This window comes from Chiloscyllium plagiosum, chromosome 9 (assembly GCF_004010195.1).
Source record: "Chiloscyllium plagiosum isolate BGI_BamShark_2017 chromosome 9, ASM401019v2, whole genome shotgun sequence".
NCBI lineage: Eukaryota > Metazoa > Chordata > Chondrichthyes > Orectolobiformes > Hemiscylliidae > Chiloscyllium > Chiloscyllium plagiosum.
The window spans coordinates 33,504,806-33,522,928 of NC_057718.1; the positions used below are offsets into that span (position 1 = coordinate 33,504,806).

At 39.2% G+C, this 18,123-nt stretch overlaps 1 protein-coding gene across 2 annotated transcripts in view; it reads right to left on the bottom strand.

Annotated features, from left to right (window-relative positions):
• plekhh2 (pleckstrin homology domain containing, family H (with MyTH4 domain) member 2) overlaps nt 1–18,123 on the bottom strand; it is a 116,450-nt gene that overhangs the window by 2,916 nt on the left and 95,411 nt on the right. For both annotated transcript variants that reach the window (XM_043695674.1, XM_043695675.1), the window contains 8 exons: nt 16,936–17,113; nt 16,208–16,363; nt 13,023–13,120; nt 7,206–7,347; nt 5,759–5,904; nt 4,704–4,833; nt 3,762–3,848; nt 2,684–2,833 (listed from right to left, as the gene is read on the bottom strand). In XM_043695674.1, coding sequence (XP_043551609.1) covers nt 2,684–2,833; nt 3,762–3,848; nt 4,704–4,833; nt 5,759–5,904; nt 7,206–7,347; nt 13,023–13,120; nt 16,208–16,363; nt 16,936–17,113 — 1,087 coding nt within the window. The remainder of the gene's footprint in view (nt 1–2,683; nt 2,834–3,761; nt 3,849–4,703; nt 4,834–5,758; nt 5,905–7,205; nt 7,348–13,022; nt 13,121–16,207; nt 16,364–16,935; nt 17,114–18,123) is intronic.

The window sequence follows — 18,123 nt, forward strand, 5'->3', positions numbered from 1 at the left end:
AAAGAAAACAAACATTTTCATTGCCTACATACATAGGGGAACATTGAACAATTAAGCGTTAGCTCTTCATCTCGCTTCTACTCTGACTTTTCTGTCCATGGCCTTAATGGTCTTTGACTGAGCACTTTATACCCTTCCAGAGGCAACACTGCCCTGTTTTGTTTCCTGTTCCTTGAATGGTCTTGGCTTCTTTCTCATGTATTGTTTAAAATTCTTTATTTTGCTCCTGGCAGACAATTATAATTTTTCCATTTACAATTCCTGTGCACACATCTCGGGTTGGATTTGAAGAGGCACCATAAAAGGTTGAGAGACAGCCCGCTCATGATCCTGATGGCTGCTCCTTAGCAACTACTTTAAGGTGAGACTTCTTTCCCTTTATTGAGAGGCATTTCCGCAGGACTGTAGTTCTAGTAATGAAACTAGGAGCCACTCTTGGAACTACAAGTAGTTCCCAACGCTGAGGAACCCAAACTGACAGGTAATTCTGAGATTAAAGATTACAGCAAGGAGGTGAGTGGGGATAAAAGGCATGAGTAGGGTGGAGCTTGGGGCAGATACTGTGTTCAAAAGACCTGGGATAAGGTTAAAGGGAAGGATTGGTAATAAGTGAAGGGAGGAAATTCTCCAATGAGCCCATCAGGCTTATAAAGGAGATTGTCCCTTGCCAATCACTAGCCCATGCACCTAAAGCATAGTTTTTAGCCTTTGAGTAGTCAATAGACCCAAGGAAGGAATAGCCACCCAGTGCCACCCTCACCCCCAACCCCCTCAGATAGGTTCGAAGCAGGCGAAAATAAGTCAACTTGTTTGTGTGTAGGTGCTTCCGTCTTCAAATCTGCCTGTGGAAAAGCATAAATCCAACCCTCTTTCTCCTTATTTTCCATTACAACTCTCTTTGGCCTTTTGACATAAACCTTTGTCATTTAGTTTCTCTTCACTTACATCGGAACAAGGATTTTCCTTTTAGTGGTTCTGCCATCCTTGCACTTTCTTGAAAGCTGTTGCACCTTTGACTTTTCCCAGTTCTGATGAAAAGTCATTGATCTGTAACTATGGACTGAATCTTTCTATAATTTTGGCTAAGTGTCAGTTTCATTTTGTTTTATGGAGGGTTTTCCTTTGCCAGGTTTGCTTGTGCGATCATCCCAAACTTGTTTCATTAAGTGAGTGGCACGTCCCTATGGCAACCATCTTGTGCGATGCAAACCTGAATCTATCACTCGCTGTAGCTGGAAGTAATCACCACTGGTGACCCTGATGCCAGTGCCATATTTAAAAGGCTGTTGTGCAGCTGGTCAAGCTCTGACAGTCTGGAGCAGCCCTGCATGGCATTCATCGCAGACAAGGTGAAATTGGCACCCCTGCTTTGCAGACAAGGACCTGAAGATTCTAGTGGTTGGTGTTGTACGGAGTAGGCATCTCCTCTTCTACTAGGACTGGCACTGAAGGCCACAACCACAGGTCCTGCCACCTGGTCCAAAGTTGCGACATGGGGTAGTGTGGTTTTCAAAGTCCGGATGTACGGAAATCATCTAGAAGGTGAATGATTTTCACTGTCAGGGTAACTGCCAGTATGTTGTCTCTGCTATCTTAGACAACTCCGGGTGCTCCATTTCCTCCCACAGTCCAAAGATGTGTAGGTCAGGTGGATTGGTCATGCTAAATTGCCCAAAGTGTCCAGGGATGTGCAGACTAGACGGATTAGCCATGGGAAAAGCAGGATACAGCGATAAAGTAGGGAGGTGGGTTTGGGTAGGATGCTCTTCGGAGTGTTGGTGTGGATTCAATGGGCTAAATGGCCTGTTTCCACACTGTAGGGATTCTATGAAGTACATAAAGGACCAGCAAACACGTTTGCTGGGGCACTGGGCAGCCTGGAACAGCTGCCCAGTGCCCCAGTGCCCCTAGGTTCAGCACTAATCAGGATTGCTGTTGACACTTGCTGCTAATTTCCTTGGTGACTTTCATACATGTTGGCGTGGTTTGAGAGGCTGATCTCTTTGTCTTGTCCTTTGGAAGGGGCACCTCACCACCAGAGTAGTTATTGTACCCTCAGGAATTGTCCAGTTCAGCCATTTTAATCGATACCATAGTTCCTTTAAGTAGTAATAAGAACACAAAATACTGGACAAACTCAGCAGTTCTGGCAGCATCTGTGGAGAAGGTAAACAGACTTAATGTTTTGAATTTAAAATGATTTACACTGAACTTGGAACTTTATCTCCGTTACCTTTTCCACAGATGTTGCAAGATCTGCCGAGTTTCTCCAATACTTCGTATTTTTATTTCAGATCTCTAGCATCCACAATATTTTGCTTCTATTCCCTTGAATTAGAATACAACCATTTGACAGAATCTACACATGTCCCTTGCTGATTGGCTAGGAAATACTGAGGTAAGATACTACAGGTCCTGGCTGCGATGATCAGTTGAATATTGTAATCCTCCTACACTCTCATCGGCTTGGTATGTCTCACCTCACCTATAAAAGGTGCCTTATATTCCACCAATTGAACTGTACCCAATGTGCATCTCCTAATTTCCCTTATACCCAGGCCTATATCAAAAGTATTTCAAGGATTTTGAGGCATCTTGCTATATGTTAGTGGTCCTATGTAAATGTGAATACTTTTATATATTCAATTGTCCTATGATAGATTTAAAATATAATCATACAGACCTTTTGTTTAGCCATGGAAAACAGGAGTTTTTGTGTTTGTTTGCCTTTAGTACATCCACCATCTGCTATTTTTCCAACTACAAGCATAAAATCATCACAACAGCCTCCAAAGGTTATGATATTCTTGTACGCATATGTTGTTATCAAGCGCTGTGGAATTAGAAAATCGAATACACTACTTAGGAGCAACAAATACAAAAAATATATTAACACTTCTTAATTCCTGGTGCTGCTTGTACCTTAATGACTACTGATGATAACCTTCTTTATACAGGTAAATCTCTATGGGGCAATTTCAACTTTTAGTGGGAAGTATGAGGCAGCATGCCTGCCATAAACATGAATTTTAGATCCTGCAGATTTTCCCTGCCTAACCTCATCTCAACAGTACTCATCAGTTACTTCGTCATTTCTGGAAGAGGGAGAAAGTCTGAGCATCAGGGGAAGGCAGCATGGAGAGTTCAGGAAGAGAGTGATGCAAATGTAACTGGGTAGGAGAATAGATTCCAGGACAGTAAAACTCTGGACTTTCCCTAAGTGGACCTTGCTCCTGAATTATTTGATTTCGTACTGCATGTTGTTACATTTCAAAATTCCACAATAGTTAGAGCTGTACATTTCAGTGGCAGAGTAACTGATGCAAATCAAATGTCAAACAATCATACATATTTCAATGGGCCAAAGGATCTTTTTCTATGCTGCAGACCCTATGACTCTATATTGTGTTTTCTCTTATTGTATAAACTTGGTTTTGTTTAGTTGAAAGAGCAGCTGACAGTAAAGTAACACTTCCTTGCTTATAGCTGTAATAAACTTTTGCAGACTTTTCTAATATTCTGTTTGCTCCAACTAATCAGTTTTCATTGTTTGTTGTTCCATAGTTTCACCTTTTATTGATAAAGCTTGAAGTAATCTCTGAACCCTCCTAGTCAGTGTGTATCAGAGGTCATTTCTAAAACCATATTTCCTTTTCAACAGCAGAAAGCCTTACTTAAGTTTAACAGGATAGTACTGTGTTTTTCATTTAAATAAAAGGAGCAAATATTATGGTATAATGTTTAAAAGTTTTTATTCTTACCATAGAATTGTATTCCAAAGTGCTGATTCCATTCTCATTCACAGCTAACCAAATGGGTGCAGTGTCAGATAGTGGTGGAGCAACAGGCTAGAGAACATAAATAAAAGCAACGACAATCTCCATATAAAATGTGTGGGTAACAAAAGAACACAAATTGAAATTAGTTGAACTGACAATTTGACCTCTTATTCACAATGGCTCACTGACATATCCAAATTGTCAGTGTATATAAGGGAAAAGATAAATTTCCAACATAATTGCTACTGAAAAGAATAGTCTCTTGATATGCTAGAAAATTCAATAGCACTAACACTGATGTAGTCCTTATTATTGATCATATATACTATATAGTAATTGTTTTCAATAAAATTCTGGGACTTGACTATTCTGAAATTCCTATTGATTTTTGACCGTCATTCACCATATAGATGAGTATTCCTATATGCAGCAACATCATTTTTCTTTAAGCTTTTGCTTGTGATTTTATTCCTTTAAGGGAATAGTGAATATCTTCCTCAGTAACATTCTGAGCTGAATAAAGACTATGTATTCTGCATTTTCATCTTTTCCCATCATTATCCATCAGGGTAGTCTGATGGCCATTTGTTCCCTTGCTTCTGCCTCTGTCAGTAGCCATTTATTGGCAGATTGATGAACATTCAGTAGGAATGCCTCCATATTCACTGCTCTTTGATGAATAAGCGCCTTCTTCTGCTCAGTGTTTCCCCACAAATGGGGAAATTGGGAATATTCCATCTTAGAAAGAATGAACAAATGGAAGGAAGGAACAAAGCTGAATTATATACAAGGTCTTAGCTGGTGCTTTAATACAATGGGCCAAGAAAACGTCTGATATTTCTGTGAAACACTTAATACGGCATGACGTTAAAAGAAAATTCACATTTGGGGAACAAGTCTAGATAGGAGAAAACAGGATCCTACCTTTGTTGTAAACAGTTTTGCTCCAAAAAACGGCCATTTCCTGGCTACAGTAAAGTAAATGCGCACACAGTCAGCAGTAGCACGTCCTCGAAGAGCCATCCATTTAGTCGAAAGTCGCTGACATAGCTGTCTAAAGTAGACACATGGTAGTATGGAGGCACAATACTTTCTACTGAATGTATTTGTGCAAAATTTTTTTTCACTTTTTATTTTAGTTTTACTTCCATGAACTATGTTTTGAAATCCCATTTGTGAAAAACTGGTGACTTTATTTCAGCACTCAATACAAGTAAATCTCAAGTAATGGAAATGTGTTGCTGGAGAAGCGCAGCAGGTCAGGCAGCATCTAGGGAACAGGAGAATCGACGTTTCGGGCATTAGCCCTTCTTCAGGAATGAGGAAAGTTTGTCCAGCAGGCTAAGATAAAGGATAGGGAGGAGGGACTTGGAGGAGGGGCGTCGGAAATATGATAGGTGGAAAAAGGTCAAGGTGAGGGTGATAGGACAGATGGGGGTGGGGGCGGAGAGGTCGGGAAGAAGATTGCAGGTTAGGGAGGCGGTGCTGAATTTGATGGATTTGACTGAGACAGGCTGGGGGGAGGGGAAATGAGGAAACTGGTGAAATCCGAGTTCATCCCTTGTGGTTGGAGGATTCCTAGCCGGAAGATGAGGCGTCCTATCACCCTCACCTTGACCTTTTTCCACCTATCACATTTCCGACGTCCCTCCCCCAAGTCCCTCCTCCCTATCCTTTATCTTAGCCTGCTGGACAAACTTTCCTCATTCCTGAAGAAGGGCTAATGCCCGAAACGTCGATTCTCCTGTTCCCTAGATGCTGCCTGACCTGCTGCGCTTCTCCAGCAACACATTTCCATCTCTGATCTCCAGCATCTGCAGACCTCATTTTCTCTTCATAAATCTCAAATAAACCCACTGAGCTTTGCAACAATAATAAAGAGCTATCTAATTAATCATTTGAATATTTACTGAAAAGAATGGTAACATCACAGAAAACTGGCAGTCATAGTGTTTATATTGAATGGGCTTCATACATACTTAATTTGTTCATCTGTACAGCCTTGTTTGTATCTTTTTGGATAGAATTTCTCTATTACTTGCTTCAGAGTTTGGTTTGATTTGGATTGCACTGAGACCTGACTGGCTGGATTTGAGAATGGTCGTTCAAAGTCTCCAAACTCCACCTAATGAAAAACACACAATTGACTGCTGTTTTGCCATCTTGCCCTAAGGCTTTTTAAAATGATTATTACAATAACTACAAGATTAAGTGACAAACTTCTCATTTTAATTTGGATTTCCCATCCTAAACATCCTTGCTGAACAAAGCTATAATGTTAACTAAGATCCACAAACTGGCAAAAATCAATCAATTGCTAGCTTTACTCAAAAACAAATATCCACCTAAAATGCCAATCTAAGTTACATCCTTTCAGTATGCAGTGGTTTAAAGCTTACTGTTATATTATCAGAATGATCAATGGTATAATTACTACTTTGTGCTCCACTAGCTTCAGGCAGCAACTTGGGTACTTTCTCAGGTTTTAGCAGCCCTAACCAGGTACTAAAACAATTGACCAGGATGCCGCTCCTAATTGCTGTTCATTAACTCTTGCTGGAAGCAATTTGGGTGTAGGAACGATCAAACGCAACACAACAGCTCTTAGCATTTATTCTCAAGAATTACACATAAAAAAAGAGTAATTTATGAGGTTTTGTAGAACTGCAGATAGCATAACTGCAACCAATGTCACTGGCTTAAATAAAGGAGTTAAGGGGAGGGGGACAGAGGGTCATATATTCCAAGCTTTTATCTGAAATATAAAGTATGTTTTTAGAATTAGTAGGAAAAAGAAAACCAGGATTTTAACAATACTGGTTTTGGTGGGAAATGAGACTGGCTGTCAGATATGACAAAAAATCCTATCAATTGTATATGTAGATGGTGCCATTGATGTTAAAATAACATATATTAAAGAAAAAGTATTTAAATTGTATTCCTGTGATTGAAAGCAAGCAGCTTCAGAATTCAAAGTTCTAGTTTCCAATCTGGGGCTTATGAGCTTTGAGAGTAGAACTGTTAGGTTACTACACAGCATTGTTAGTATGCCAAAAGTCACATATGTTTGTAGTGAAATGTTAAATTGTTGTGATGTTGCGCTCTGATCTTCACAAGTTTTTTTGAGAAAATGTTGAAATCAGTAGTATCATGAATGGCAGGAATCTAATATTCCATGATATTTTGGAATGTTAGAAATCTCTCTATAGTACAGCATGAAATGTGCTACACTGTGGCATGATTTTAAAAAAAAACAATGTAAAGAAAAAAGCAACACCAAATACTTAGAAAACTAGTTTAGCATAATGGTATTTTACAAATCTAAACATCTCATGAAACAAACTAATGTACATTTTATTTTCATAGAATTAAAAAGTGATAAATTGTTGAAACTGGAATCGGTTAATAGGTTAATTACACTCTTACCTGAGCTAGTAGTGCTGCCATTTCTAATGCAAGTTCTTTGTTTACAGGAAAGTGTCCATTTACAATTTCAACATTTGTTTGGTACATCAGCAATAGTTTTTCTCTGTCCGTCTCTCCACGAGCTTGAGAGGAGAAGTAGAGCCTGTGAATGGGAAAAGAGTGAAATTCTGTCATTTTGAATCAAAGTCTCTGCCAATGTTGAAGACGACTCCCAGCCAAACCACTAACCTTTCTTTTCTTCTCAACTACCAAAGTACTTACTATAACGTAGAGACTTCCAAGTACAGGTAGGTCTTCCATAATGCAATGGTTGCATTCTTGTGCAACCAGCATTATAGAAAAATCGAGCTTTAGAAACTGTACTTAAAGTGTTGACGATGTAATCACATTACAGCCAACACATGTTTTCTAAGTTCACACTTTAGAAACAGTATCCCCAACTCATAAATTGTTATAGCAAATTCACGTTAATGAAGCGCACGTTACAGGAGAATGACCTGTAGATTATAAACTTAAAATGAAAATTTCCTAACAGTACCTATTTTATTATTATTTACAAACTAATGCCAATTTCAGGCTAAGAGACTGGTTGGACAGTAGAAGAGACTGGGAAGGGAAGAATGGCTCCACAATTGAATTGGAAAGAAATGCAGTCCCTATATGGACTAGGTGGAATTTCTAACTGATAAAGGAAATGTTCTGGTTTGAAAATCAGGCTTTTCTTGAACATTGAGCAGTTTTAGTTCTATGGCTCAGTGTTTTTAAACAGCCTCCCCAAATGGAAGCCAATGTCAATGGCAGGCTTGTCCTCCTTTCTATAATGATTTGGCATTTAAATAAGGTATTTCCCTAAATAAGAGAATTATTTTGTGAAGTGGATCATTCTGATTGGTGATTATGAACAAAAGAAATGTTTTAAATAGAAAGGTCAAAATTATATTCAAAAACTTTCAAAGAACCTATGACTTAGGAGCTGGAAAAGATGAAGTCCTTTTCGAGCTTACTCCGCCATTTGGATCTGATTACTCCAGGCCATCATGGGGCCATGCGTAGGATTGGATGATGTTAGGATTATGTGGGAGAAGAGTTATGAGTGGTGACGAGTAAGAGGGATTTTTTGGTTTTATTCTTTTGTTTGATGAGAGACCACTCAGAGAAGAGGGAAAGAAAGGTATTTGCTGATGTAGGGAATGTTATAGAAGCTCTGAGAGTTTGAAGAACTCAACTAGCCAGAGAGAAGCAAATCATGCAGTGTGTCTCTTGCATGTAAGTTAAGTTCCTGAGAAAAGATTTTTAAAACATTAGCACTAACAGGAGAAAACAGATATGAGAATGCTCATCAGATATGAGAATGCTCATGAGAATGAGACTGTCAAACTGATACTAGGCAGTCCCAATAATCTAAAGAAAGGCAACACCTTCATCCATAGTGTACCAAGATGCAAAAATAAGGTTGTATTAAAATCTGGAAATCTCAGCTAAAATTCTTAAATTATCAGTAGAAACTAATAACTGGAAAACTAAAACACTATAGAGTAATGTTTTGAAAAGCTATTACATTATTAGCTTTATACAGAATCTATTTTAAACAAACCTTGCAGACTTTGGTCCAGACTGTCATCACAATGAATAGCTGAGAATTTCAAAAACCCAGAGTCAGAACTTTGTCCTGACATGTGGACATTTCAGATTCCTGTGTGGGCAAGTTTGTGGATGTCTCAAACTTTATCTGTGTGCATACCCTAGACAGAGCTGATCATTTAAATGGCCAGCTGTCATTCATTGGAGTTTGGTATTCCTGCTGTATGGAATACAGAGCGCAAAAAGCAAAACAGGTCAGAGTAGGTTTGTTCCAGTGAACTTACTTTGGGTAGCTGAGGAATCTCTTTGGAGAGGTGATGCCCCTCTAGGTGTTGCCCCAGGTCATATCAGGGTATCCAAAGCCCTTCTGTGGGGCATTAAGTGCATTTGTGTGATTGTCAGGTGTCTTTTGGGATTGCAAAATTATGTCAAATGTCAATCTAAAAATGTACAAACCTCTTCTTTGGAACTGTCAAAACTTTCAAAGAACCTTTGAATTAGGAGCTGGAAAAGGTGATGTCCTTTTTGAGCTTACTCCGCCATTTGGAACTGACTACTCCAGGCCATCATGGGGCCATACCTAGGATTGGATGACGTTAGGATTATGTGGGAGAAGAGTTATGAGTGGTGAGGAGTAAGAGGGATTTTTTGGTTTTATTCTTTTCTGTTCTGCAGTGCAGGTGCACAGGGACAGCTTCAGTTAGCAATCTTCACTTTCAGTCTGAGGAACCTCTTAGGGGAACCCGGTCATCCTGGGACCTCCCAGGACACTTTCTCCCAGGCTGGGTCCTTTAAGAGTAAAAGTTAGTAACAATGGAAATCCTGAAATTAAGTTTTGAGTCAATTATGTGAGAGAGACAGAGCCATGACATGTTGTTAACACTAAGCCATATTTGCCATAAGAGCTGGGGAATGAATATTAATTATGCTTACTAATCAAGCATTCTCATGTACCTTGAATATTTTTTATGATTAAAGATGCTATTTATTAACAAATTTAGGGTGAAACAAAGGAATGTTACTTGCCTGACTTTCCTGATGAATTATTTTGACAAGAAGTGGTTAACTCGTTCACTGACAAGATTTTAGTATCGAAATGGAAAATTGGTAATGGCAGCACAGTGGCTCAGTGGTTAGCACTGTTGCCTCACGGCACCAGAGACCCGGGTTCAATTCCCACCTCAGGCGACTCTCTGTGTGGGGTTTGCACATTCTCCCAGTGTCTGCGTGGGTTTCCTCTGGGTGCTCCGGTTCCTCCCACAATCCAAAAATGTGCAGGTTAGGTGAATTGGCCGTGCTAAATTGCCCGTAGTGTTAGGTGAAGGGGTAAATGTGGGGGAATGGGTCTGGGTGGGTTGCGCTTTGGCGGGTCGATGTGGACTTGTTGGGCTGAAGGGCCTGTTTCCACACTGTAAGTGATCTAATCTAAATGTTAATATAATTTGGATCAGTTTACGTTCAAAGATCCTTAATTGCTGAGAATGCTTTGTTAAGGATTTAAGATCAAGGGTGAAAAATCCATCTGAAACCCGAGATTAAAATTCCTTACAAAGTTCATGGCTACATCAGCTAGACAGAAAATGACATGACCCTCTCTCACTAGTAACCTTACATACACATGAGGAAGGACACCACTTTGAATGGGACAACATATCCATTCTAGGACAAGCCAAACAGAGACACGCAAAAGAATTCCTTGAAGCGTGGCATTCCAACTGGAACTCTATCAAGAAATACATCAAGTTAGAACACATCTACCGCCCCCTGAGAAGAATAACAGGAAATGACATTACCAACCCAAAGAAATCCAAACATATCAATAGAAGGCAGTGCTTTGCTTGGAGTCCCACTGAAGATGTTAACTATTAGGGTGATGAAACATCTGGAAATGAACCTTCCAGATTAGCGAGAAAACCTACATCCAGAACCTCAACTGAGCTACAAGTCTTCTCAAAACTTGCAAAGGCAAGGACTGATTACGGATAGTCAACATGGCTTTGTGCATGGGAGATCATGTCTCACTAACTTGATTGAGTATTTTGAAGTAATAAAGAGGATTGATGAGGGAAGAGCGGTTGACGTGATCTGTATGGACTTCGGTAAGGCATTCGACAAGGTTCCCCATTTGAGACTGGTTAGCAAGGTTAGATCTCATGGAATACAGGAAAAACTAGGCATTTGGCTGAAGTTAGAAGACAGAGGGTGGTGGTGGAGGATTGCTTTTCAGACTGGAGGCCTGTGACCACTGGAGTGCAGCAAGGATCGGTACTGGGTCCTCTACTTTTTGTCATTTATATAAATGATTTGGATGTGAGCATAAGAGGTATAGTTAGTAAGTTTGCAAATGACACCAAAATTGGAGTGTAGTGGACAGTGAAGTCAGTAATCTCAGATTACAATGGGATCTTGATCAGATGGGCCAATGGGCTGAGGAGTGGCAGATGGAGTTTAATTTAGATAAATACGAGGTGCTACATTTTGGGAAAGCAAATCTCAGCATGACTTGTACACTTAGTGGTAAGGTCTTAGGAAGTGTTGCTGAACAAAGAGACCTTGAATGCAGATTCAAAGCTCCTTGAAAGTGGAGTTGCAGGTAGAAAAATATTTGATATGCTTTCCTTTATTGGTCAGAGTATTGAGTACAGAAGTTGAGAGGTCATGTTGCAGCTGTACAGGACATTGGTTAGGCCACTTTTGGAATATTGCATGCAATTCTGGTCTTGTTCCTATTAGAAGGATGTTGTGAAACTTGAAAGGGTTCAGAAAAGATTTACAAGGATGTTGCCAGGGTCGGCAGATTTGAACTATAGGGAGAGGTTGAATAGGCTGGGGTTGTTTTCCCTGGAGTGTTGGAGGCTGAGGGGTGACCTTATAGAGATTTATAAAATTATGAGGGGCATGGATAGGATAAATAAACAAAGTCTTTCCCCTGGGGTGGAGGAGTCCAGAACTCAAGGACATAGGTTTAAGGTGAGAGGGCAAAGATGTAAAAGAGAACTAAGGGGCAACCTATTCACGCAGAGAGTGGTACGTGTATGGAATGAGCTGCCAGAGAAAGTGGTGGAAGCTAATAAAATTGCAAAACTTAAAAGGCATCTGGATGGGTATATGAATAGGAAGGATTTGGAGGGATATGGGCCGGGTGCTGGCAGGTGGGACTAGATTGGGTTGGGATATCTGGTCAGCATAGACGAGTTGGACCGAAGGGTCTGTTTCCATGCTGTATGACTCTGTGACTCTGAAGTAATTTGAAGTGCAGTCACTATGTTCTCTGAATGTGCTTAGAACTTAGAATCCCTAGTGTGGAAACAGGCTCTTCGGCTCAGAAAGTCCACACAGACCCTCCGAAGAGTAACCCACCCTGACCCGTTCCCTTATTTCTCTACATTTTCCCTGACTAATGCACCTAATATTACGGGCAATTTAGCATGACTAATCCACCTAACTTGCACATCTTTAGATTGTGGGAGAAAACCGGAGCATCTGGAGGAAACCCACACAGACACTGGGAGAATGTGCAAACTCCTCACAGTCATAATCAGAGGCTGGAATCAAACCTGGGTCCCTGGCACTGTGAGGTTGCAGTGCTAACCACTGAGCCACTGTGTCGCCCCCATGTTGTTACGTCAAAAAAATGGGGACAGCCCATTTGCACATATCAAGGTTCCACAGACCTTGTTTTAGGAATGTTGGTTGAAGGATGGAGATACTGACAAAGATACTAGAGAGAACAACCATCTTTTCTTCAGAATAGTGCCATGCAACCTCTTATATTCGTCTGAGAAGCAGCAGCATCTGCGTGATGCTATTGGAGTGTCTTAAGCTCATGAAAAGCACTACACAAATACAACATATTTCTTTATTTACATGAGGTAGTTGTTTAAGTGAAGCTATCCTGCAATATAAAAGAGCATTTATAAGTAGTTAGCAAACAGATGTGGGATTTTAAACAATGCACTGAGTGGGAAATCAACAAGTTCACAAACTGCTCAGTTCCCACTTTGCACATGTTCCACTCTCATCAGAACTCTTTCTGTTAGATGAGAATTTTTATGACGATATTAAAATAAATGCACAAGTCAATTGCAAAATGTTTCCTAATTTTCCATTAGAATATAATAAAATGATCAGTGAAGATTAATATAAAGGAAATTGATTGTATTGTAGAACCTTTGCAAGGAAGATGGTGAAGATGAAGAAGATTGTTATACTAACTGTATCTGCCTCAAACATTACCTATTCTTATAGGTGAGCCGGACAGTCCTAGTTCCCTCAAATTTGCCAGGATGTTGTTCCTTGGAAGCCTGCTCCCATTTGCATATTATATCACAAATCTGAATGAAGAAACAAAAATTATTGAAATGATTTTCTATTGTTAGTAACAACGTACTACTAAGTAACATTAGATTCATGTTGCATAATATTGCCGAAGGTTCTGTAATGGCAAAATAAATCTGAACCAAGAATGTACATTGCTAAATGCAGCATTTGTAGTTATTTTGGTCACAAAGCTTACAGGAATTTCATAATAAAGATACGGAAAATTCCCTGAAAACTCTTCTGAGTTGAACAATAATCAACTTAAATTGCAATTTAAAATCATAATCATCAACTAGGCTATATAAATTTTAAATTTTTACATAAATTAATTTGAACAAGTTTTAAATTGAACTCATCAATACAAATAGACTCATTTGGTATAAAAACAGTACTGGAGAATCTTAAGTCTGGCAGTATCTGCAGAGACAGAAACAGAGTTAACATTCTGAATCCAGTTCAATACCTTTTCAGGACTGCAGTATTCTGCTTTAATTCTTGCCAATCTTTTCTGAACCCTTTTAAGTTTCACAACATTCTTCCAATAGGAGGGAGACCAGAATTGCATGCAGTATTCCAATAGTGGCCTAACCAATGTCCTGTAGAGCCAAAACCTGACTCCTAACTCCTATTCTCAATACACTGATCAATAAAGGCAAGCATACCAAACACCTTCACTATCTTACCTACCTGTGACTCCACATTCAAGGAAGTATAACACTGCACTCCAAGGTCTCTTTGTTCAGCAACACTCCCCAGGACTTTACCATTAAGTGTATAAGTCCTGCCCTGATTTCCCTTTCTAAAATGCAGCACCTCACATTTATCTAAATTAAACTCCATCTGCAACTCCTCGGCCCATTGGCCCATCTTTTTATTCATTCATAGGATGAGGGCATCACTGGACAGGCAGCATTTATTGCCCATTCTTAATTACCTAAATCAGATAAGGACAGTAGTTTCCTTCCCCACAGACAATTAATGAACATGATGGATTTTTCCCGACAATCGGCAATGAATTCATGGTCATCATTAGACTCTTAATACTATTATCAAATTCCACCATGGTGGGATTGAAACCCATGTCCCCTGACATTATCTGGGTCAGCAGTCCAGTGATAATACCACTAGGCCATCGCCTCCTTTGATCAAGATCCTCTGCAAAGTACAATAGGTTCTTGAACTGAATGATTAAAACACCAGTTAAGTAACTCACATGACTCTTGGAAGGTCCTTTAAAAATAAGAAGTTTATACCAGTGGAAATTCTGAAGTTGAGAGTCAATTATGTGAGAGGGGCAGAGCCACGATATATTATGAACACTAGCAATCTGTAATAGACTTATGTGACCATTTTGGATCATTGCACAACTTCAACAAATCCCTCCTCATCCATTGCCACCAACTTGTGAAAGGCGACTAGAGGTGGGCAATAAATGCTGGCCAAGGCAGCAATCCCACAAATGAATAAAGAACACATCCACAGCCATAGATGTTAATAAGTGTTGATGTTTCCAATATTTTCAAGCTGCTGTGGTGGGGTGACACAGGAGCTCAGTGCTTAGCACTGCTGCCTCACAGCACCAGGGACCTGGGTTCGATTCTAGCCTCACGTGACTATGTGGAGTTTGCGCATTCTCCCTGCATCTGTGTGAGGTTTCCTCCCACAATTCAAAAAACGTGCAGACTAGTTCGAGTGGCCATGCTAAATTGCCCATAGTGTCCCGGTGAGATGGATTAGCCGTGGAAAATGCAGGGAGACAGTACAGGGGCTGCGTTTGGATGGGATGCTCGTCAGAGGGATGATGTGTACTTGTTGGGCCGAATGGCCTGTTCCCACACTTGGGATTCTATACAAGCCTGGTATTCCATTAGATGAATTATTTTTTTCTAGCTTTGCCAGACTCAAATCACACAGAACTACAAGTCAGGTCTTCACTAATGTCATTGGTATGAGTGAGAATGCTTTTCTGTCAGTAGTGGCTAATAGGAGATAGAGCTTAGCGGTGAAATATGGATGGCATAGGCAAAGCTTTAAGGTGCTATCTCACAGAACAGACTTCATCCACACTCTCCAAGTCAGCAAGTAACTTGGATACTTGCGCACACGATGGAAAATATGCTACTGCTCGAGTAACCTGACCCTGCATAAGTGGTGTGGCCAGTGGCATTTCCATATCAGTGCGCACATACTAGGAAATTTGGGCCACTTTCAAACTAAGGGATATCTATGCAAAGACAGAAATATGCTTAGGGACATTAGAACATAGAGAAAGCACAAAGCTTGGATCAGGTCAGCAATGATGTATCATTTCATATGTTATGTATATGAATATACGCTGTAATAAGTGTAAGTATCTCAGGAGCATATACTCAGCATTCACTCTGCAGTAGATTTGATATTATAATTTTGTTTCATGAATGTTTAATGCAAAGATTGCTGTGATAGTTTTAGATACTTTAGTCAAAAGCCCATCTTGACAGCTGTGTGAATATGTTGACAGATCTGTTACTGAGGTAACAGTTGCAATGATACGCTTACCTTGTATATCAAAGTTGTGCACTGTTCAATATAAACCAAGAATCCCGGAGCACTTTACAGCGAATGAGTGTAATGTTAATGTTTGAATGAATTACTAGTTAAAGTGGTAGAACAAATGATGTTAAGAGATGCCAAGTTTGACTGGTTGAAATCAAATAGCTTTTTGCTATCCATGACTTTTTTCTAATGTTCTTATTCATTTATAAAACCCATCAACTGCCTCTTTGTGAAAGCAATTAGTAGGTTTTAATATTTACTTTTCCTGTTCTTTCAATTACCTATTCCTTCTTGTGCAAATATTGGCTTTTCCTTTCAGGTCTGTAAAAAGTGCTGACAATAAAAAGGGACTTCTCCAGGCTGACCATGTATTAATTTATAATACAATATTTAGGACTACAGAAGGGTCACTATTAAAAAGAGTGTCTGATGCCCTTGTCAATTTACTACATAATTCCAGTTCCTAGTTGCACGTATTTAGCATCTACAGATTCATAACTCCAATAAATTAAGTCCTTCAATTAATGGTAAGTCAGTGTGATTATTTCTTCATGCCACACATTTACCTTTATGCTTCCTTGAGGACAGTGTTCTTGGTCATTTCCTGAGGGATCATCTGTGAAAAGAAAGAATCCAGACTGCGCTGGTTTCCTCATGCCAATGTCTTGATTCAGAGTGTGAAGAAATTCTTCCACTGTGGTTGATGCATCAAATCCCACAACCTATATATTCGGACACAAAAATTTTAAAGTTAATGAAGCTTCAAAATGGCTCAGTTTGCTTATGTTTGGAGGAAGACTCATACAATTGAAAAGATAATTAACATACTAAGTTATTAAAACAAATTAAAATATAATCAGTGCTTTAAACATCAATCACATTTTTCACATTTTTTCTAAACCATTAAGCAATCATTTTGTGGACAGTGGAGTTCCATTGTTACATTTCATTTTGTTACCATTAGCTAATTCATTGCCTTCAGCTTGACTGGAATTCCATTGGAGCAACAAGTTTCAATTTTGATAAGAACTTTCTGACTTCCAAACATTTGAAATAATCAGCTGTAAGGTTTCTTCAGTATTGCCATGCAGAAAAGCACATTTTCAAGACTCAACAATTAATTTTTATTAAATTTACAATACAATATTCAGGACCATAACTTTTACTACTGGTTAAATAATAAAGAATAACTTTACATTATATTGCATGTCTTTATCATGTTATCAGGATGCCTTGCAGCAATTCACATCCAATAAAAGTCACTTTTTTAAACTGATGTGAGCAAGATGCCTACTTGGTATGTGCCATTCATGAAATGTACAGGAATGCTGAAAGGTAAGGAATGATGATAAGGATTTCTCAAGAGAATTGATAGGATTTCCATCCTGGAAGGCTTTGATACACGATCGCCATTTTTCTGAGTTCTCTCCATTGACCGTTGGCAGTATATGGCATACTTTCCTATTTCCGTCCTGGAATTTGAATATAGTTAGGTGTTGTTATTTTGTCTGTGTTACAATGTGAAACTGTACAGTTCAATAACAAAAATCAGCAAGATATTCAGAAATCAATTTAAATTTCTTGCCGTTACAGGCATTTCTATGATATAAGGTAATGGTGCAGTGAGTGGATGAACAGGATAATTCAGACAATAATTGACAAACACCATTTAGACTTCATAAATTGCTGAAAAAGTGACTGAAATGAAAAGTTGTTTTTGAAATTCAATCTGTTTCATTCTTAAAATCTATGACAATTAAACCTGAAGGAATGAGATACCTCATTTATAATTGTTCATTTTCAGTTCCCATGCAAGTTCGATTCAAGTCATTCATACAGCACATCATTAACAGCCTGAGACTGATAAAGCATTAGGCTCAAATTTTTATGATGAGTTTTATTTGTATGTGATATGCAAATACAGGAATCTCACATCAATCAATTCATTTCAATGTAGATGCAAAGATACATTTTCATAAAAATAACAGTGCAGCTGCTGGAAATATGAAACAAACACAGAAAATACTGAAGAAACTCAAAGTCTGTCTGTATCTTTGAAGAGAGAAACAGAATTAACATTTCAAATCCAGTCTGTCTTTTTTTCAGTTCTGCTGATTTCCTTCAGCATTTCTGGCGATATCTGGAGCGAATGCAGAGTCAACATTTCAGGTTCAGTGACTCTTCTTCAGAGCTGTGTGTTCTCTCCACAGATGCTTCCAGACTTGCCTGTAGTTCTCCAGCATTTCTGGCAGCATCCGCGGAGTCAATGCAAGGTCAACTTTTCAGGTTCAGTGACTCTTCCTCAGAATTCTGTTTTCCCTCCACAGATACTTCCAGACCTGCTGAAGTTCTCCAGCAATTTGGTTTTGTTTCAGATTTCCAGCATATGCAGTTCTATGTTTTGTTCTCTAGCATTTTGTGTGTGTGAATGCATTTTCATAATGCTAGCAGGGGAGCAGCACAGCTCAAACAATAACTTTTG